This window comes from Silurus meridionalis, chromosome 4, assembly GCF_014805685.1.
Source record: "Silurus meridionalis isolate SWU-2019-XX chromosome 4, ASM1480568v1, whole genome shotgun sequence".
Classification (NCBI taxonomy): Eukaryota; Metazoa; Chordata; class Actinopteri; order Siluriformes; family Siluridae; genus Silurus; species Silurus meridionalis.
This window is the reverse complement of record NC_060887.1, coordinates 6788265-6808993: the sequence shown is the minus strand read 5'-3', so window position 1 is coordinate 6808993 and position 20729 is coordinate 6788265. Positions and strand designations below refer to the sequence as shown.

At 41.4% G+C, this 20729-nt stretch overlaps 1 protein-coding gene across 5 annotated transcripts in view; it reads left to right on the top strand.

The window, feature by feature from the left end:
- Positions 1 to 20729, top strand: part of adcy2a (adenylate cyclase 2a) — a 71436-nt gene that overhangs the window by 42003 nt on the left and 8704 nt on the right. For all 5 annotated transcript variants that reach the window (XM_046847509.1, XM_046847510.1, XM_046847507.1 and 2 more), the window contains 12 exons: positions 8214 to 8363; positions 11076 to 11224; positions 12564 to 12675; positions 12848 to 12975; positions 15242 to 15400; positions 15491 to 15623; positions 15712 to 15888; positions 16041 to 16084; positions 16364 to 16444; positions 18147 to 18216; positions 18311 to 18408; positions 18699 to 18783. In XM_046847509.1, the coding sequence (XP_046703465.1) occupies positions 8214 to 8363; positions 11076 to 11224; positions 12564 to 12675; positions 12848 to 12975; positions 15242 to 15400; positions 15491 to 15623; positions 15712 to 15888; positions 16041 to 16084; positions 16364 to 16444; positions 18147 to 18216; positions 18311 to 18408; positions 18699 to 18783 (1386 nt within the window). The remainder of the gene's footprint in view (positions 1 to 8213; positions 8364 to 11075; positions 11225 to 12563; positions 12676 to 12847; positions 12976 to 15241; positions 15401 to 15490; positions 15624 to 15711; positions 15889 to 16040; positions 16085 to 16363; positions 16445 to 18146; positions 18217 to 18310; positions 18409 to 18698; positions 18784 to 20729) is intronic.

Below are 20729 nucleotides of genomic sequence, written 5' to 3'. Positions count from 1 at the left end.
TGCAGTTGAGCACGGTAATGAAGCGGGTTCTGGGAGGGCAGGGAACAGAAACATCACACAGGAGGTCCAGAAGATAAATGCTCTCTGAAGCCCAAAGTGAGCAAAACACTGCATCACAGTAGGATAAATTAATGAATGCTTTCAATTTCACTCCTCCTTTCTTTTTCTCTTTGCCCAATTGCACCCTGGCTGCACTGAGGACCAGAGGCAAAGTCCTTGAATTCTCTTTATTTCTCTTTTTCTCTGTCTCTGTTTTTCCAACCTTCGTGTGAGTCGCATTCACGTTAGCCAGAAGCTGGAGTTGAGGAATAAATAGAGCTCATACTCTGATCATCACCAACATCACTGCTGATGTGCGAGGTGTGATCTCGGCTAAAACTCTCACACACACACACAGTGATACTAAAATAGCATGCGATGAACCTTGTGTGGGTTTCAAGCTCCTCGCTGAACATGTGCAACTTCAGGTGTATTTATAAACCCGTACTGATTTACCTTCACTTTGTTGTTCTTCGAGTTTTTCAGAGCAGAAAAAGTCATGTGCTGTAACCATGGCGATAAAGATAACGACAAAAATTTTTTTTTACAGCATTTCACATTTATTTCTGTGCATATCTATTTGCCAAACAGTCACAAGTTAGTCTTTTTTTAGCGTTTTTCCTTAATGAGCTCCCATGAGTTTTCCGTTTGGCCCAGTGTCAGCGGACGATCCGTGCTAGCTCGAGGCAGTTACGTAGCGCTAATCCCATTTCCATTAAGCCACATCTGGCTACCTTTACAGTTTACCATAAGACTCAGATGTGTGTTTTTTGTGAGGTAGATTTAAGTGTTCATGAGGTAGATTTGTGCGTTCACGAGGTAGATTTAAGCATTTACGAGGTAGATTTGTGTTCATGAGGTAGATTTGTGTTCATGAGGTAGATTTGTGTTCATGAGGTAGATTTGTGTTCATGAGGTAGATTTGAGTGTTCACGAGGTAGATTTTAGCGTTCACGAGGTAGATTTTAGCGTTCACGAGGTAGATTTAAGCGTTTATGAGGTAGATTTGTGGTCATGAGGTAGATTTGAGCGTTCACGAGGTAGATTTTAGCGTTCACGAGGTAGATTTAAGCGTTCACGAGGTAGATTTAAGCGTTTATGAGGTAGATTTGTGTTCACGAGGTAGATTTAAGCGTTCACGAGGTAGATTTAAGCGTTTATGAGGTAGATTTGTGTTCATGAGGTAGATTTGTGTTCATGAGGTAGATTTGTGCGTTCACGAGGTAGATTTAAGCGTTCACGAGGTAGATTTAAGCGTTTGTGAGGTAGATTCGAGCGTTCACGAGGTAGATTTGTGCGTTCACGAGGTAGATTTAAGCATTTACGAGGTAGATTTGTGTTCATGAGGTAGATTTGTGTTATGAGGTAGATTTGAGTGTTCACGAGGTAGATTTAAGCGTTCATGAGGTAGATTTCAGCGTTTATGAGGTAGATTTGTGGTCACGAGGAAGATTTGAGTGTTCATGAGGTAGATTGCCTGGGGGAAGAAACTTCTCTTGTGCCTGGTTGTCCTGGTGTTTTGTTGCGCTGTAGCTCTGAACACTAGAATATTTTAAAAAGAATATGGCTTAATAAAAAATGAATTGCAATGATGATAATGATAATAGTTACATGTCAATAATGTGTAAAACATCATTGTGTTAAAATAAGAACATAAAATGTCCTTTTTTTTTTTTTTTTACTTCAGTTTTTTCTTACATTTTTTTTGTGAGCAACTGCAACCCAACAATTTCCCAATGGGATCAATAAAGTGTTCTGATTCTGATACACTATATGGACTTTGCCAGCAGTTCTTCTGGAGCATGAAATATTTTCTTCACTTAAACTTGGAAACCAAGCCTACTCCAACATGACAATGGCCCTGTGCACAAAGCCAGCTTCGAGTTGGGAGATGTGCAAGATCTTAAGTGGCCTTCAATAGATCTCAGTACTCAACCTTACCATTGGGATAATTGTGAAAGCCTCCTCACCTCCTCTAAATCCGTACCTGATTTTACTTACACCTTTGCTGCATAAATTACCACAAAAAGATCTAGTGGAACATCTTCCCAGAAGAGTGGAGTTTAATTATAACAGAAAATGGAGACTAAATCTTAAATGTTCAGAAAGCACATCCCAATCTAATGCTTACAAACCGTTTCTCTATACAGTCTGTTTGCCCTCGACGTGTTGTTTTCATGTCTGCCGCGTTTCTCATTAGATTCCAGCTGAGACGTTTTCTAGGTACAATAAACGATTGATACCGGTGCCACGATGCTCCTCTGAGGTTCCCAGGACTTCCAGAAACCCCTGCGTTTTAAGAACACTGTAAACAGCAACATCTCCGTTTCTCTTTATTCATCTCTGACCGAGCTAATTCGATTCTGGTGTCCAGATCAGGCTTGAAATCACATTTTGCAGCTCCGCAAACGTGATTTTCAGGGTCGCCCAGGTGCCAAAGGTCCCATCTGGCTGGTGTGAGGTGTGTTATTTCTCATTGTTTGTTCAAGCTGATCGCAGCGAGTTGTTGGATTTAGGATGTTTGCTGTAGTCTTCAATTAAGTCTATATTCGTTATTTCGCCGATTTGTGCTCAATTAGATCACGGGTTTGTCCACGGTGAATAAGATGATGTTGGAGCTCTTTATTGGTGGACATTGGTGAATCAGAAGAAGGAACATTAAAGAAGTCTGGATTTGAACGTAGGTGTTACTTATTGTCCAGGTGTGCGAGGGTGTGATGGAGTGTGGTGAAGATGGTGCGTGTCCAGTAGAAAATGAACGAATCACACTGAGACGACTCGTTCTTCTGAGTCACATTAAAATGAACGATTCGTTCATGAACAACTCATGCTGGTGGCTTTAAAACCCTTTGGCTTGATGGCACTGCAAGTTGATGTCATTGAGAACATCTGATGTTTGGTGATGCACAAGGGCATTGGAACAGGTTTGGGTCTACAGAAAATCTTAGATGCTCTTGTTCTTTGGAGTTCTCCTCCAAGCTGGTAGCTTCTGGGTGCTAATTAATTATCCACACGTGTGTGTGTGTGTGTGTGTGTGTGTGTGTGTGTGTGTGTGCAATAATTCTCATCCATGTGTGTGTGAGTAACAGATGTCTGCTACCCTCCCCCCAAACCTCCAGGGCTTATGGGTGATTATCTCAGATTTGCTCTTTAGACTTGTGATGAACCACAGGCTCTCAGATTTTTCTGTAGATCTTAAACATCTTGCAAAATCAACTCAATAAATAGTGTCTGAACACAAGTTCTTTCCTTAATGCGAGTGTTCTTTCACTGGTGATTGTTGCGTTTAAGCCACACGTTTATTATCTGGTTGTTTTTGCTTGTTTTTTATTATTTTATTAACACAGTTTTTTATTATTATTATGCATGGTTAAATAATATATAACATCTTAATATTTTATAAAAAATTTAATAAAATAAATAAAATGAATACAATTTTATTCATAATATTGATTTAAATTGAGTAATTGAATTTTGAATTGAATTGATTAAATAAAATGAATAATAATAAAAAGTTTATGGAAAATTTTAATTAAATAGTTTACATTTGTTAGACCCTGTTTGGGTAATGTGTGTGTGTGTGTGTGTGTGTGTGTGTGTGTGTGTGTGTGTGTGTGTGTGTGTGTGTTGCAAAGAAGTACAGCACAGTCTTTCTTCTTATTATATAGTGTTTTCAGGAAGTTCAGGAGGAAGATACAATTTCCCAGTGTGTTATTACACATTAATACCACTTTGTCTACGTTGATTGTTTTTTTCCCCCTGTTCTTCCTCCATGTGTTTATGCTGAATGGTGATGTATCTGCAGGAGACTGTCAGCAACCATGACCTTTAGTGGCACCCACGCTCCGAGCGACCTTTTAGCTCGTTAATTATAAGTGGATTAGCGCGCGCCGCCTCGAACAATTTGGTTAAAATCGCTGGGGAAATTCTTTAAAGCGAGCCAGTGAGGTGAGAAGTTACACGAGCAGGAAGCCAATAAAACATTGAAACATATTACACTGATTTATTAAATTGTGGGAATTCTGCATCCCAGTTCTACTTTTAGTCCCTGTTTGCTCTAAAGTAAAGTCAGGTACTGATGTAGGAGAAGTGATCCCAATAGGGTTGAGGTCAGAGCTCTGTTGCAGGTCACTCAAGATCTTCCACATCTTCTAAAGTATATCTTCACCGAGCTGGATTTGTGTACAGGGGGCATCGTTTAAGTGAAGGGAACGTTTGTACCTCCATGCAGTTGTATAGGGTTACGGATTCTCTCAAAGCTGTTGGAGGTTGAGGATTTTCCACGTTTTGAGGTGATGCTTTCGTTCTCCTGCATTTGGAATTCTGTGCATTGTGTAAGAACAGGGGCAGGAGAAGCTTCCTGAAAATATGAGGCATATGACTGAAGACGGTGTGAACTGCTCACTGCGAGAAAACCATCTGCAAATCTGTAATTGTTGTGAAAGCAGCGATGAGAACAGATGGGCTGCACCGAGCTGCGTTCTGACTGGCAACCCAATGCAGAAAAAAAAATCATTCTTAATTTGGTTTGAGAACATTGACTATATATAGCTATATATATGTGTGTGTGTGTGTGTGTGTGTGTGTATATATATATATATATATATATATATATATATATATATATATATATATATATATATATATAGAGCCATGTGTAACCATGTACAGTATCTTTCCCAAACTACCAAAAGTATCAGGACACCTGCCTTGTCCATCCACATGTGGTTCTTCTTGAAACTGTGAGCACAAAGTTAAAGGCACACTGTAGTGTAGGACGTCTTTGCATGTGGAAGCAGGAACTTGTCCAAATTAACTTAACCTTGAAGACCCAAACCTGTTCACCATGAAGCTCTACTTTTCCATGGGTTGGAAGATGTGGAAGTTCTCCTGCTATTAAACACGCTCTTTTTCACACTGACTGCACCCCAGGAACCTTCTCAACTACATCACTACCTGACTTAAACGCTCTTCTTGTGGCTGAATGATCATCATCTCCAAAGAGTGGAGGTTTTAAAAGCAAATAGTTATTAATTAATAAATTATATAACCAAAGCACCAGTTCCTTCGAGGACTATAAAAAGACCTAAGAAACACCATGAAAGTGCTCAGGTGTCCACAAAGTTATTGTACACTTTGTTAAGCTCCTTTAGAAGAATCTCTTCCTGGGTTTTGGTGTTGAAGCTGCCTGATGTGCCCAAAGCAGCAGGTTTTCTCAGGAGATACACGGTTCAGACGTCGGCGGAATAAAAAGCTTTGCTGAGTCAAATGACTCATGATGACGAATCCTGGTATTCTGTACGAGATCTCGGAGACGCAGCAGCAGCAGGAGGCTCTGTTTGTTTACCGCAGGCTACAGAAATGTCACGGGCTCCTTTATTTGCATCTCTATTAAATCCATGCAAATGTTTTAGAGAAAATGTTGACTTAATTACTGCCTCCTGGCACGGGGTTATTTGTTCTAACATGAAGCTTCTGTAACTTTCGAAAAACATTTTCTGTTCCCCGGAGGATCGAACTCCAGAAACTTCCTCCGTGAGACCTGAATTGAGTTCAATTGAAATGTTGCCATTAAAATAACATATAATGAGTCATAAGAACAACAATTTCTTCTTAAACTGTTTATAAGTTCAACAAATAGTATATATAAAGTACCCCAAATAATATATATAAAATACCTTTATTTCTACACACAAAATAAAAGAAATGGTTCTGGTTTGGTGGAAATGTTTGCAGATTTACAGCGTGAGCTTCCCACACAGGATGGAGGATGCCGAGGTTGCACAAGTCTACTTGTTTCCTGAGGTTGCAAAGTTGTAGAATGACCCGAGTCAAGTTGGCATCACGTCAAATAAATGTTTTTTTTCTTGCTTTATATAATATTTATGTAATATGACATCCATCACACATTCAACTTTCTCAGCCTTAAGATTTTTCCAAATTTTTGGTGCTGCATATGAAAGATGAGTACGAATGAAGGGTGTGTATTAAATGTGCGAAATCTCCATGTATGTGGGAAGAACGATGTTGCACTGATCTGCTGGTCATGAGTTCTAATCCCAGCCCCAACAATCGGCCACTGCTTGGTCTTTGAGCAAAACCCTAAGATGGTCTACTAATTCCATGAATGTAAACATAAAGCCAGATTCATATACTGTATGAAAATGAAGCAAAGCAACATCTTTAACAGATCCATCATGGCTCATGGTCACTGCAGGTCTCTAGTGATATCAATCCATGGTGTCCACTAGACCTCACGTACCACCAATGGAAGATCACAAACTACCAGTCGAGCCTCAGCAGGGTTTCTTTTAAAACCAATACAATTCTCATTATAATCATTAAAGTCTTTACGAGGTCCCTGTACGCGTCCAACGTCAAACCAGTCGCCAATTTCACCTTTTCAGCATCAGTCAGCAACATCTCCTGCGGAGAAATTTTGGCTGGACTTACGATGGTCTGAAGGATAAAACCCGTGTCAGCAAAAAAAATCAAAAAAGTTATTGACCCCCCAAAAAGTTTCTACGGATCAGCAAAAAAAGCAGGAAGCGTCAGTGACTTTCCCGTAAAGAACATCGTGAAAAGAAGATTTGATTAAATGCAATCAAATCTGAGTTCATGGAAATGAATTCATCGACGTGATGGGAAATTAAAAGCGTGAACTGTGCACAGGTTCGAGACGTGGAAAATCGCCTTCCTGTCCATCAGCACAGCGAGACTCCAATAAATCATCCGTTACTTCTAAACTGTTCCCGGCTCTGACAGTGTTTTAGTGTCTGACGTCCTCGCCTCAAACCCTGAGGGGAAATAAACATAATAATAATAGTTAAATAATGATGATGATGATGATGATGATGAAAGGAAGACCCTGTGAGCCTTTAATGCTCTGAAGCAATAGTAAAAAAAGGTTCGTCGAATCCAAGAGACTGAGGATAAAAGGCACAGGGGAATCAGAGACACAGCCTTCCAGGGAGGTAATTGAACAAAGTAGGATGAAATGGTGAAGAAAGGAGGACGACTCAGCTGTGGTTCGGTCGTTCCAGGCCACTGACGCTGAAACCAATATCTGTGCCGCACTCCAGCTGAGAACGTGATTGGATTGTTGTTCTGTTCTGGTCGGAAATAGTCGCGCTTGGGAGCTTGGGATCGAAATAAAAAGGGTTATTTTAGGTCATCAACCCGTCCCACGTGTACAGCCGTGTGTATCACATGAGCTTCTCTCGATTCCGCGAGCAGCACGCCGTATCCGAGTGCACCGGAATACAGGCACTGGCATTTTCTGATTCCTGGTGAAACAAGGGAAGCTTTGTTGTTTTTGGGAAACCCCATTTATCCTCATCAAACCTTCTGTTCTGCACGTATTCATCTGCACAAAGGGACGTATTCAGACTTGTGTTTAAAAGTCGCATCAATATTTGAGACAGGAACATTTTTGGTATTTAGAGTCAGGGGGAACTCCTGAGCCCCCATTCGGAATTACGCAAGTCTTGGGGGTACAGGTTTTAATTTTCAATGGATAGATGTCTAGATGTCCTCTTTTTTTAATCCTTAACCTTCATTGATGTTCAACCTGAATCAATCCACCTTATAGTCCCATAATTCGATGCCACGTCTACAGAAAGCATCATTATTATAGAGAAGGGAAATCTCCTTTCACTGGAGCCACAACTGCACCTCCCACATGCCCAGCTTTCTTTTTTTTTTTTTTTTTGTAAGTGTATCTGTGACCATATCAGTTTCTTCTTCTGTAAGTCGACGTAGAAGGAAAAACCAGCTCTTAAATCTACATGAATATGTGAAATTGTGCAGTGTGCTACAGATGCGGGTTGTGAGCTCTGACTAGTGTCGCTCTCTGACCGCCCAATCAAAGTACATAAAAATGCAGATGTTATCGTACGCCTGCTAGAGGGCGCCGTAGTCCAATCCAAACTCGCAATCTGATTGGTTAAAGCAGCAGGATTGTAAGCTATAGGAAGCCTGTCGTGAAAGCACGAGGTAAATCGATACTTGACCCCGGCAACACATGATGTCATGGCTGAAATCTGATTGGATAGAAACTACAACGTAAACTTTTTGGGCCGTTTGAATCTGTTTTCATGTTTTTAAAGTAAAATAGTTTCCAGGGAACTGAATGTTTCCTCTGATTTCATGTTCGTTTCTGTTTCTCTCCCTAGATTATGGCCAACGTCATCATTTTCATCTGCGGGAACATGGCCGGAGCGTACCACAAACACCTGATGGAGCTCGCGCTCAAGCAGACCTACCACGACACCTGCAACTGCATCAAGCTTCCCATCAAGCTGGAGTTTGAGAAGCGACAACAGGTTTGTGGGCAAAACTAAATTTAAGAATAAATCTGATTTGCTCCCTTCTGCTCTTATAATAAGCTCCACTCTTCTGGGATGATGTTTCACCAAATTTTGTGGAGATTTGTGAAGATTTATTCAGCAGGAAAAGCCTCTGTGTATCCTGGACTGTGTGGACCTTTTCATCCCATAGCCGGCATTAGTGTGGAGAAGAAGCCCAAGGCTTTAAAGCAACTCCTCAGTCTAATAACGTAAGAGGAAAATGAATTCTTTCAGCTTCGATTCTCCGTATCTACACCGATGTATGAACAAGACTCAAAAGGAGTAAACCGTGTGAGCTGTGGAGAACCTCGAGCTCGTATTAGACATCGTTAACATTTTATAAGAACCTCCAGACCATGTGGAACAGGAACGGAAACGAATACTCCATGAAACGGAACAATGTCGCCAGGTGCCTCTTATTTGTCCTTCATGTAATCTACACTGTTTGGGCAAAAGTATTTGGACACCCACTGTTCCAGCCGTATTTGGTTCTTCACCAAACGGTACACAATTGTATCAGACGTCTTTGGATGCATGAAATTTTTGCCCTCACCTGTGCACCATGAAGATCTGCTTTCCATGGGTTGGAAGATGTGGACGATCTCCTGCTATAGAATCTATATAGAAATTATAATCATTATAATTGTGATGTTTGCCTGGGGTGCAGTCAGCATTCATGTTTAACCACAAGGGTGTTCAGTAGCGCTCTAGAGCAGGAGATCTTTCACATCTTCCAACCCTGTGTAGATCAGATCTTCATGGTGAATCTATATGAAAGATAATTACAGAATAAAATTAAGTATTTATAGAATGTGCTTGGCTTGTGACTCACCAGGTCCCTGGAGGACCACCACGGTGACATTGAATGTTAGGGAATCTTATCTACTCAGAAAACAATCTGGCAACCTCTGAGTCAGGAGCTACATGCAGGTCATTTGAACTTCGGTGAGAAAATCTTTCTTGAGCAGCTGCAGAACCTGACTCTGAACGCGAGTAGCTTTCCCCTGGGTGAATATCAACCCGAATCTGGGACAAAGTGAACACAAGGCTTTGATCAGGATATAAACAATCTCGCGTTCTTTGTGGAAGCTGAAAACCGGCTAGACGTTGGGAAAGATGATTCTGGCTGGTGCTTTTTGCAATCGTCTGAGGCTGACATTGATTAAATATGGCTGCCTTCCAGCTGCATTCTGTGTAAAAGGTCAAACAGCCAGATGTTAGCTGGACCAGAAACATCCTGCCAGTGCCTGACACTTTGATTTGATGGTCTGATTGCTGCTTTTACTAATCTGTGGATTATTATAAACTATAGGGATAAAAAATATGTCGAAAATTGACCATAAGTGTGGGATGTGTTTTTTGAATATCAGAGTCCAAGAGGAGGAATAACATCCACTCTAGTGGAGGATGGAGATCTATAGCAGATCATCTTCCACTACAACCCATGTACTGGAACAGGTTTGGATCTTCTAGTTCAAGTAAAGGCAAAATTTCCTGCATCCAAAGACAATTGTGTGCATTCAACATATGGCTGAGAGAAATATTCCAAGATCCATGAAGTTATTGAGCAAAAAAAAAAAAACACTGATGATGGATTTGGACTGCAATGTGCTCAGGACCACAGTGATGGAACTGTAATGAATGAAGATTTAGTGCCACACTTTTTAGGTCTGGTTCCTCTCAAGGTTCCTTCCTCAGGTCTCAGAGAGGTTCTTCTTACCACAGTCATTAGAGACAGTCATTCGCTTGCTCATTAGGGACTAACAATTATAAGGACCAACCTCTTTTTCCGTGCAAACCTGCGTTCAGACTCGGGCCACTGGTAAAAATGCTCTGCAAAACAAACTGAATTGAAAAACATCGGGCGTCCCAATACTTTTGCCAACACAGTGTATCTCTTCCCATTCAAGTGTCTGTTAGATGTAAGTGAACAGTCCTGATTGGCTGATTTTACACACGACTGTTTAATAGGAAATCAACCCCAAGTGGTGAGAAAATATATCTATATAACGCAGAACTTCAACTTGAGCATCTTCTTCATCCGTCGTGAAAAACAGTTGATTGGCAGCAGCGTGATATCAGATGAGCTTCATTTACAGCTTCGTATTAAATTCACCTAATCACAAGTTAATCACCTGGAACGTGGAAATCAGATTTGATGGAAAGCCTCTTTACCAAAACACACACACACACACACACACAAACATATGCAAAAGGACTGCTTCATTGATTCAGCTGCTTCCATGATGAAGTGCGATCATTTCTGTGAAAGGGCTTCCAGAGCTTCATTTTTTCCCTCTGTAGTCCGAGCTGAGAGATGATTTGGTGCCGTTTCTATTTTTAGACTGTGGAATGTGAATTCTGCATTACAAAAAAGTGAGAATTGGAACACCTACTTTTCCAGCCATATGTGGTTCTTCCACAGATTGTCTGGGACGTCTTTGGAGCAAAGCCAAAGGCCTCCTAACCTCACCTACATCACTACCTGACTAACACTATTGTGGCTGAATGATCTCAAATCTTCACCAAATCTAGTGGAACATCATCTCAGAGGAGTGGAGCTTTAAGCAAATGGGGATTAAATGTGGAACGGGATGTTTTTCACCTTATGGTCAGATGTTTAAAAGTGAAGGCGGTATTTAGAATGCAGGTGGTGAGAAGATGCGACGGTGTGGTTTATATGTTTAGGAGCGTCTGCTGCTGTCACTGCTTCCTGCTCACATCGCTCGAGTCATGAAGGCCGAGATCATCCAACGGCTCCAGGGACCAAACTTCGGGCAGGCGGAGAACACCAACAACTTTCACAACTTATACGTGCAGAGACACACCAACGTCAGGTGCTCTTTCTGTAACACACACACACACACACACACACACACACACACTCTGCCCTGAAGCAGAGATGAATTTTTCAGACGTTGCTCTCACACTGAATGTTAATGACTCCACCAAGAAGTTGCAGACTGACTCAATTTGCACTGGAATAAAGAAACTCTGATGAACCGCATGCTATTTCTGAACTCCTGCTAACGTTAGCGGTGACGCTGAAACGTGAGAAGGTGTAAAAGTTCTCGTTTGAATCCAGTGCTCTCGGTGTAATCGCATCTTTTTTCCCCTCCAGCTGTTGAGGTGTGTGTGTATTGTTGCTCAGGCTTCGGAAGAAAAGCGAATTATGCGGCGTAATACACGAGCGCTGGCGTTACTTCCTGCGGAGTGTGAACGGGAATCTAGCGCTCCTGATTACGCTAATTGGCGGCAGATGTGTGATTCAGATTTGTTCGATTTGGTGCGCTGCTATAAAAAGAAACTGTTTCTTGAACATCCTGTCGACAAAACAATAAAGGCTCAAGATTTTATTCAGGTCGTGTTTCTCAAACCAGATTCCATCAGTTTTACAAGTGATTATGGATTATTTGACGGCCCACAGATTACAGTTCAGAAGGTGAGAAGCCTGAAGCTTGCTCAAGAACCCAACCATGGATGCTTGGTGGCTCTGGTACCTTCTTTACAGCCTTCAATTTAATGGTCACCATGTAAATGATCCAATGCTGATGGAAATTTTCTAATCCAGAGGCCAATCTGATCTTCTCTTGGTTCTTATTGCAAGTTTCTCCAAACTGCCTTGATACCAAATCTGGATTCCACTGTGGACTTAGTGTTTTATATGAAGGTCTTAGACGCAGGTCTAAGAGATGTTTCTCCAGGATTATTGTGTTATTGGTGGTTGGCAAAGAAACAGGAAGGAAGGAAACCATTCAGGTCTAAACTAAGAGGAACTGGAGAGGAACTTGTGCCACAAAGCAGGTTATTGCTGTTGCAACGACTTTTTTTTTCTTCATCTTAATTTCCTACAATCGGGACAACAATACTCCATATATATTTTTACACATGAAGAAAATCTTTTTTGTTCTTTGTGTAACTCAATAATCCTGTATTAGTCTTCAAATCTGCACACTTCTGATTGGATATTTACACGGTGTGAACGCGCTCTGATATTCAGCTCATTGTCCTGGCAGATCTTTTTTTTTTTTTTATTAATAATGCACTATAAATATAAACGCTCGACTCAGCAAAATATCCTACCGCAAAGAAAATAAACACAGGTCTTAATAATAATCTCAGTCTTCATCGTCCCTCTGTTTGGAGTTTGTCTGATGAAAATCGCTTCCCTTGCAGTATTTTGTACGCTGATATCGTTGGCTTCACTCGTTTGGCCAGCGACTGCTCTCCTGGAGAACTCGTCCACATGCTCAACGAGCTTTTTGGCAAATTCGATCAGATCGCGAAGGTAAGACTCAGAGGGAGATGGTAGTAAATCAGATGCCCTGAAATGAGTCATGCTCCATTTTATTCCCTAATGTTCTCGTTCTGTCTCGGAACAGCGTGACGTACATCAACACGACGGGACATGTTGGAGTTTATCTGATTTATTCTTTTTTTCTTATTTATATTTTATGCAGGAAAATGAATGTATGAGGATTAAGATTCTTGGGGACTGTTATTACTGTGTGTCCGGCCTCCCGGAGTCTTTACATAACCATGCCAAAAACTGTGTGAAGATGGGCCTGGACATGTGTGAGGCCATCAAGTAAGTAACATCTGTGAGATATTTCTATATATACATTTTTATTTGTTAACGTGGGACATATGCTGGAACAGGTCCAAGTGAAATGGAAATTTCATGCTCCTGAACAATTGTGAGCTTCCACAGAGGAGGAACCACATATGGATGGAAAAGTCATGTGACATTTTTATCCATATAACATACCTTCTCCAGCCACTTTACAGAAAACACAGTCCTATGAGTATAATTCATTTAGAAATCACCACAGAAACATTTCAGTATGTGAATTCCATAGTTTAGGACGATAAAAGCAGAAAGTCTCATCATCCATGGAGTGTAAACAAGTCTAAAGAACAGCTACAAAAACCTTCAAGTGAAGAAAGCAAAGGTTAGATGTGAGGGTATAAAGTGTCAGGATTGCAGACGAATCCTGTCAGCATGAGACTTTTCAAATCAACCCAATATAAACAATTTCAAATAAGAATAATATGATGACTAGCCCTTGCGCTAGTCAGCGTTGGAGCTGCTGAGTTCATGCTAGCTCATACACTTACAATTTCATTACTCATCAGGAAAAAACACTTTTTATAATACTGACTGCTGCGGCGCTCGAAAGATTCAGCAACAGCTGTGCCAGAATCATGACATTATAAATGACGTTTAGACGGTATTTCGCTAACGTTCTGTTCACGCTAGCTCATGCTGCTCGGAGCTCGTCTCCTGAATGGAATGGAGCTTCTCAAACTGTTCTCACGCCTTTTTTTCCCAAATATTTCTGATGAAACACGGTGTCATGGTTGTTGGAGGACACTTTGGGTTTGTACTGGAGCTTTGAAAGCTAACTGTATAAAAATCATGTGCTGAAGAATGTAAGAATTGGTTCATGGTTTGATTTATACACTATCATGATCGGAAAGGTCAGGGGTTCAAGCCCCCACCGGTATCGCCAATCCGCCCCTCTAGGGGCTCTTGAGAAAGGCCCTTAACCTCCTGTGCTCCAGAGGCGCAGCATGACATAATTGTTGGCACTCATTCCGAGGGTTTAACTGCTGATAGCACAAAAAGCAATTGAGACACTGTGGAGGAAAACACATAACTGGTCAAAGGAGAACGTGAGCAACAAGTCCACTAGTGAAGAAATCATGTGGTTTTATTGCGAACCAGAACATCCAAACTGGACCGCATTCAAAAGAAAGAAAAGAAGCATCATCTGTTTTGGTTAGACCGTGATTATTTACACTTCATACACAAACATTTATGGACACCTGACCATAAGATTACCTGCATTTTAAACGTCCGAATCCACATTTAGTCTAATAATTTCCTTCACTCTTCTGGGAAGATGGAGGGTGTTGATAAAGTCAGGTAGTGATGTAGATGAGAAGGTGAGGAGGTTCCTGGGGTGCAGTCAGAGTTCACATTCATCCCAAAGGTGTTCAATAGGATTTAGAGCAGATCTTCTACATCTTCCAACCCAAGGAAAGCAGATCTTCATACAGAAAAAAATTCCAAAGACGGCTTTTACAATACTTTTGTCCATAAAGTTTCTATAAAAAAAAAAAAAGAAGGATTTCTGTTAAAACACAATGATTTATTTATTTATTTATTTGGACATCCAGGCATTTCCACTTTAGCGTTATTAAGTGATTCGGTCCTTGAAGTACAAAGTGGAAGTGTGTCCAAAACTCCACTGACATTTTGAGAAGCACTCGTCGGTTCCCGCTCCTGTTTTTCCATTCCATTAGTTGTTCTTCTCAGTAATGCTTTCAGAAGGATCCCTTTGAAGTAAATCCTTTTATCGCGGTTTAAAGAAAAGCCTGCGGACGGCGGCTGTGAAGCGCGTGGCATGGACTTCTTCACTTTCGGATAGGATTAATGGGGTATCTCCTGGAACAAACTAACACAGATTCCCACCTCCAGTTCAGAAATCCAGTTACAAACATTCAACACCGAGATCCAGCGATGTGTTTAATGAGATTTGTAGTATATATAAATGCTGGTGTGTGTATTTTATGTTTTTTTACTCATGACCTTTTGCAAGTGGTGTGTGGTAAGAAACACTTCTGGGCAAAGCATTTCTCAGTGCACTGATCTTCTCTCTCAGGAGGGTTACTGTGTCAAGGCTTCAATTTCTCCTGAAGGCAACGAGACTCACAAACATGTGCTTGTGCTCATTGCTTCACAACACACACACACACACACACACACACACACTGATCCTGGAATATGTCGCAAACTAATTACGAAACCTGTTTTGCATACTTGTGCGTGTGTGTGTGTTCTTCTTTAGAAAAGTGCGAGACGCCACCGGCGTAGACATCAACATGCGAGTCGGGGTTCACTCGGGCAACGTCCTCTGTGGCGTCATCGGCCTCCAGAAGTGGCAATACGACGTCTGGTCACATGACGTGACTCTGGCCAATCACATGGAGGCTGGCGGTGTACCAGGGTTGGTTTGGATGCTCTGTTTCATTGTGACTATAAATCCATATCAAGGTTTACAAGAGCTAGCAGATTTCTTTCTCTTTGTTTGCTCCAGACGTGTTCACATCACCTCGGTCACTCTGGAGCACCTCAACGGGGCATATAAAGTGGAGGATGGCTACGGCCAGGAGCGAGACCCTTATCTAAAAGAGCACGGGGTAGTGACCTACCTGGTAATCAACCCAAAGGTACAGTAGAGTAGGAATTAAATGTAAGTCACTCTGGATGAGGGTGTCTGCGTAACTGTGAAAACCGAACGTCTGATTGGTTGTGCAGGCCGAGAGGAGGAGTCCTCAGCACCACTACAGACCCCGACACACGCTGGACGGTGCCAAGATGAGAGCGTCGGTCCGGATGACCCGCTACCTGGAGTCCTGGGGGGCCGCCAAGCCGTTCGCCAACCTGCACCACCGGGACAGCATGACCAACGAGAACGGCAAGATTAACACCTCTGTGAGTAACGCCACATCTGGGTGACCTTCAACTCGCTCGTAATTATGAATGGATAATGAGCTGAATGAAATTGATTGCTAACATGCACCACTACACAGGTGAAAGAAACATTTTCCACACTGTACTAATCATATTTGATGACATTCTTCTAGGATGTTCCACTGGGTCAGTATCAGTTCCAGAGGCGCTCGGAAAGGTAGGAAGTGTTTTTGAAAGCAGTTCAGTTTGCTCTTCTGCACCATGGTTCTGCACTAATCAGATGAAAGACCCCCATAGAGAGTGGGGGGCTGTATTCTGTTTTTCACTCATCATTATAGTGTTTCATTTAGAATCGATTTTATTGGCTTTTAAAGCTCCTAATGGATCTCTGGCATTTGGTGCATCTCCGAATGATGACCAGTGAGGTTTCAAATTGAGCTTCCATAGCATCACGTTCAGCTGAATTCAGCTGGAAAATTGTTTTGTTTCTCCACAGAACGAAATCTCAGAAGAAGAGATTCGAGGAGGAGCTGAACGAACGCATGATTCGAACCTTCGACGGGATCAACTCCCAAAAGTAGGTCGTTCCTTACGTTCCTTGCATTTTACAAACAAACAAATATAAGGTGTTCATCAAAAATGTATATTAGACATTTTTTTATCAGTCTATAAAATGTAAAGTAAATGGACCAAAGAAAATCTGAAAGAAGTCGGTTCTTGGTGTGACCACCTTCTGGATTTCAGTCCACACGCACGCACACTTTGGAACGTCCCGCAAAATTAGGGGTTTTGTAGGCGAGTTCTGATTCTCCAAGCAGCTGAGACTGATCATCAGTTATATCTGTAGGTTGATCATGAAGTTAAACAGAAACATGTGTACAAGTTTCAAATTGGGCGAGGAGCCAAACTCCGTTACTAAGGTGAGGTTGTCAAAGACATCTTCATGTACTGGTTCTACACCATGGTGAGACTGACACAAGGTTGTCCCACTGCATCAGCATTGTCTTTCCCAGGCAAAGATCTTGAAGCAGAAGATGTGCTGTTCCAGCTAATAGGAGCACAAAGAAACTGGCGATGTTGAGGTGTGTAGACACAGTGGTTGGTCAAGGAAACTTAATGACGCAGATTAAAGACGCATAATGCTCACTTCACTTCAGTGGGACTCGGGCCAAATCTCCAATGTGGAAACAAGGCTTAGAGAATTAACTCTGCAAGAAAACTGAGGAACTGGGGGCAGAAAAATGGCAGCAGGTTCACTGGACTGGTGAGCCTTAATCTGAAACATCTGCTGCAGCAGGAGGCAGGATGTTTGCTGAAAGTCTGGAGAGCAGCACAATAAGTGTCTGCAGGAGCCAGTGAAGCACGGTGGTGGATGTTTTCCTGCAGGTTTGGAGTTGCTTTTATGCAGATGGAGTTGGATATGTGGGCAGGATTAATGGTGTCCTCAATGCTGAGAAGTTCAGGCAGATCCATCATCTCTATTGTGCAGGACCATCAGGGAGGCATCTGATTGGTCCCGAATTTATTCTGCAGCAGCACAATGAGCGCAAACACACAGCCAACTATTTTCAGCATAGACACCTAGAAGGGAAGTTTTGGCCTTCACAGAGTCCTGATCTCAACATTAGATCTCCAAGATGATTGGTACTACCTACCTGCTGAGTTCCTTCAAAAAAAAAAAAAAAACTGTGCAAGTGTAGAAGAATGGAAGCTGTTTTGCAGGCAGAGGGTAGTCACACTGAATACTGATATGATTTGGATTTCTCTTCTGTTCATTTAACACTTCTTCCTTTGAAAGCATTCTCATCTTATCTTCTCATTCTCATCTTATCTTCTTGTTCTCATCTTCTCGTTCTCATCTTATCTTCTCATCTTATCTTCACATCTTCTCGTTCTCATCTTATCTTCTCATCTTATCTTCTCATCTCATCTTCTCATTCTCATCTTCTCATCCTCATCTTATCTTCTCATTCTCATTTTGTCTTCTCATTCTCATCTTATCTTCTCATTCTCATCTTCTCATCCTCATCTTATCTTCTCGTTCTCATCTTATCTTCTCGTTCTCATCTTAGCTTCTCATTCTCATTTTGTCTTCTCATTCTCATCTTATCTTCTCATTCTCATCTTCTCATCCTCATCTTATCTTCTCATCTCATCTTCTCATTCTCATCTTATCTTCCAATTCTTATATTATCTTCTCGTTCTCATCTTATAGCATTTTTCTGATACCTTTATTAATGTAAATATTTTGATTCTAACTCTGTTTTCTTGTCCTTCAGGCAGTGGCTGAAATCGGAGGACATTCAAAGAATATCACTGTTCTTTCACAACAAAACCCTAGAAAAGGAGGTTCGCTTCCAATCCTGTTATAATGATTGTGTTTATTTGTGTATTTTAAAGCGTTTAAATTTCTCATCAATGCTCCCTGTTTTCCTTCTCACAGTACCGAGCTACGACTTTGCCCGCTTTCAAGTACTACGTCACCTGCGCCTGCCTGATCTTCTTCTGCATCTTCATCGTTCAGATCCTCGTTTTGCCAAAGTGAGTCTTCTTAGTTTCAGAACAAGTCTGTGGTATTAAATATCACACGTTAATTCATTAAAAACACATTAGAGCCGTAAAGTGACATGAACTTGTGTAGAAATGTAGAAAGAATCCTTCAAAAGGTAGATCTTCCATCTTACCATCTTACAGTTCCATGGAAAAACAATAAACTTCTCATATAGAAGCACGGAGAATTCTTCACAGTCTCACAGCTGACCCTTGCTTGGCGATTTTCTGCCTTGTAAACGATTTGATTTAATGCTGAAATGTTTTGTGATGAATTGCAGGACTGCCGTTTTGGGAATCTCGTTCGGGATCGCGTTCCTCATCCTCTCCATGATTCTGCTCATTTGCTTCATCGGACATCTCCTGGTAAGAGTTTATTAACACAGATTTGATCCGGGAAGGAAATGATGCACAGCCATAAGATTTTTATTAGCAGTAAATGTTTAACAGTTCCTCAACCTCAGCTACATCCTTCCAGTCCAGGAGGGGTTTCAGTTTTCTTCTCTGTTTGATTGATTATATATATATACAGTGAGGAAAATAAGTATTTGAACACTCTGCTATTTTGCAAGTTCTCCCACTTAGAAATCATGGAGGGGTCTGAAATTGTCATCGTAGGTGCATGTCCACTGCGAGAGACATAATCTAAAAAAAAAAAAATCCAAAAAATCACAATGTATGATTTTTCAACTATTTATTTGTATGATACAGCTGCAAATAAGTATTTGAACACCTGAGAAAGTCAATGTTAATATTTGGTACAGTAGCCTTTGTTTGCAATTACAGAGGTCAAACGTTTCCTGTAGTTTTTCACCAGGTTTGCACACACTGCAGGAGGGATTTTGGCCCACCTCCACACAGATCTTCTCTAGATCAGTCAGGTTTCTGGCCTGTCGCTGAGAAACACGGAGTTTGAGCTCCTCAAAGATTCTCTATTGGGTTTAGGTCTGGAGACTGGCTAGGCCACGCCAGAACCTTGATATGCTTCTTACAGAGCCACTCCTTGGTTATCCTGGCTGTGTGCTTGGTCATTGTCATGTTGGAAGACCCAGCCTCGACCCATCTTCAATGCTCTAACTGAGGGAAGGAGGTTGTTCCCAAAATCTCGCAATACATGGCCCCGGTCATCCTCTCCTTAATACAGTGCAGTCGCCCTGTCCCATGTGCAGAAAAACACCCCAAAGCATGATGCTACCACCCCATGCTTCACAGTAGGGATGGTGTTCTTGGGATGGTACTCATCATTCTTCTTCCTCCAAACACGTTTAGTGGAATTATGACCCAAAAGATCTATTTTGGTCTCATCTGACCACATGACTTTCTCCCATGACTCCTCTGGATCATCCAAATGGTCATTGGCAAACTTAAGGCGTGCCTGGACATGTGCTGGTTTAAGCAGGGGAACCTTCCGTGCCATGCATGATTTCAAACCATGACATCTTAGTGTATTACCAACAGTAACCTTGGAAACGGTGGTCCCAGCTCTTTTCAGGTCAGTTCCTCCCATGTAGTTCTGGGCTGATTTCTCACCTTCCTTATTATCATTGAGACCCCACGGTGAGATCTTGCATGGAGCCCCAGTCCGAGGAGATTGACAGTCATGTTTAGCTTCTTCCATTTTCTAATGATTGCTCCAACAGTGGACCTTTTTCACCAAGCTGCTTGGCAATTTCCCGTAGCCCTTTCCAGCCTTGTGGAGGTGTACAATTTTGTCTCTAGTGTCTTTGGACAGCTCTTTGGTCTTGGCCATGTTAGTAGTTGGATTCTTACTGATTGTATGGGGTGGACAGGTGTCTTTATGCAGCTAACGACCTCAAACAGGTGCATCTAATTTAGGATAATAAATGTAGTGGAGGTGGACATTTTAAAGGCAGACTAACAGGTCTTTGAGGGTCAGAATTCTAGCTGATAGACAGGTGTTCAAATACTTATTTGCAGCTGTATCATACAAATAAATAGTTTAAAAATCATATATTGTGATTTCTGGATTTTTTTTTTTTAGATTATGTCTCTCACAGTGGACATGCACCTACGATGACAATTTCAGACCCCTTCATGATTTCTAAGTGGAAAACTTGTAAAATAGCAGGGTGTTCAAATACTTATTTTCCTCACTGTGTATATATATATATATATAATATTTATTTATCAGCTCTGCTCTTCCAGTATATAAAATATATATTTCTCAGTTTGGCTCAACAACAACAATTAAAACGCCAGACTTGACAATGTCCCAATCAGGCTTGAAATATGGCACTGGATTTGTTTTTCTGCCGTCTGTATTTTTTCACGCTTGAAAGCCTAACGCCGTG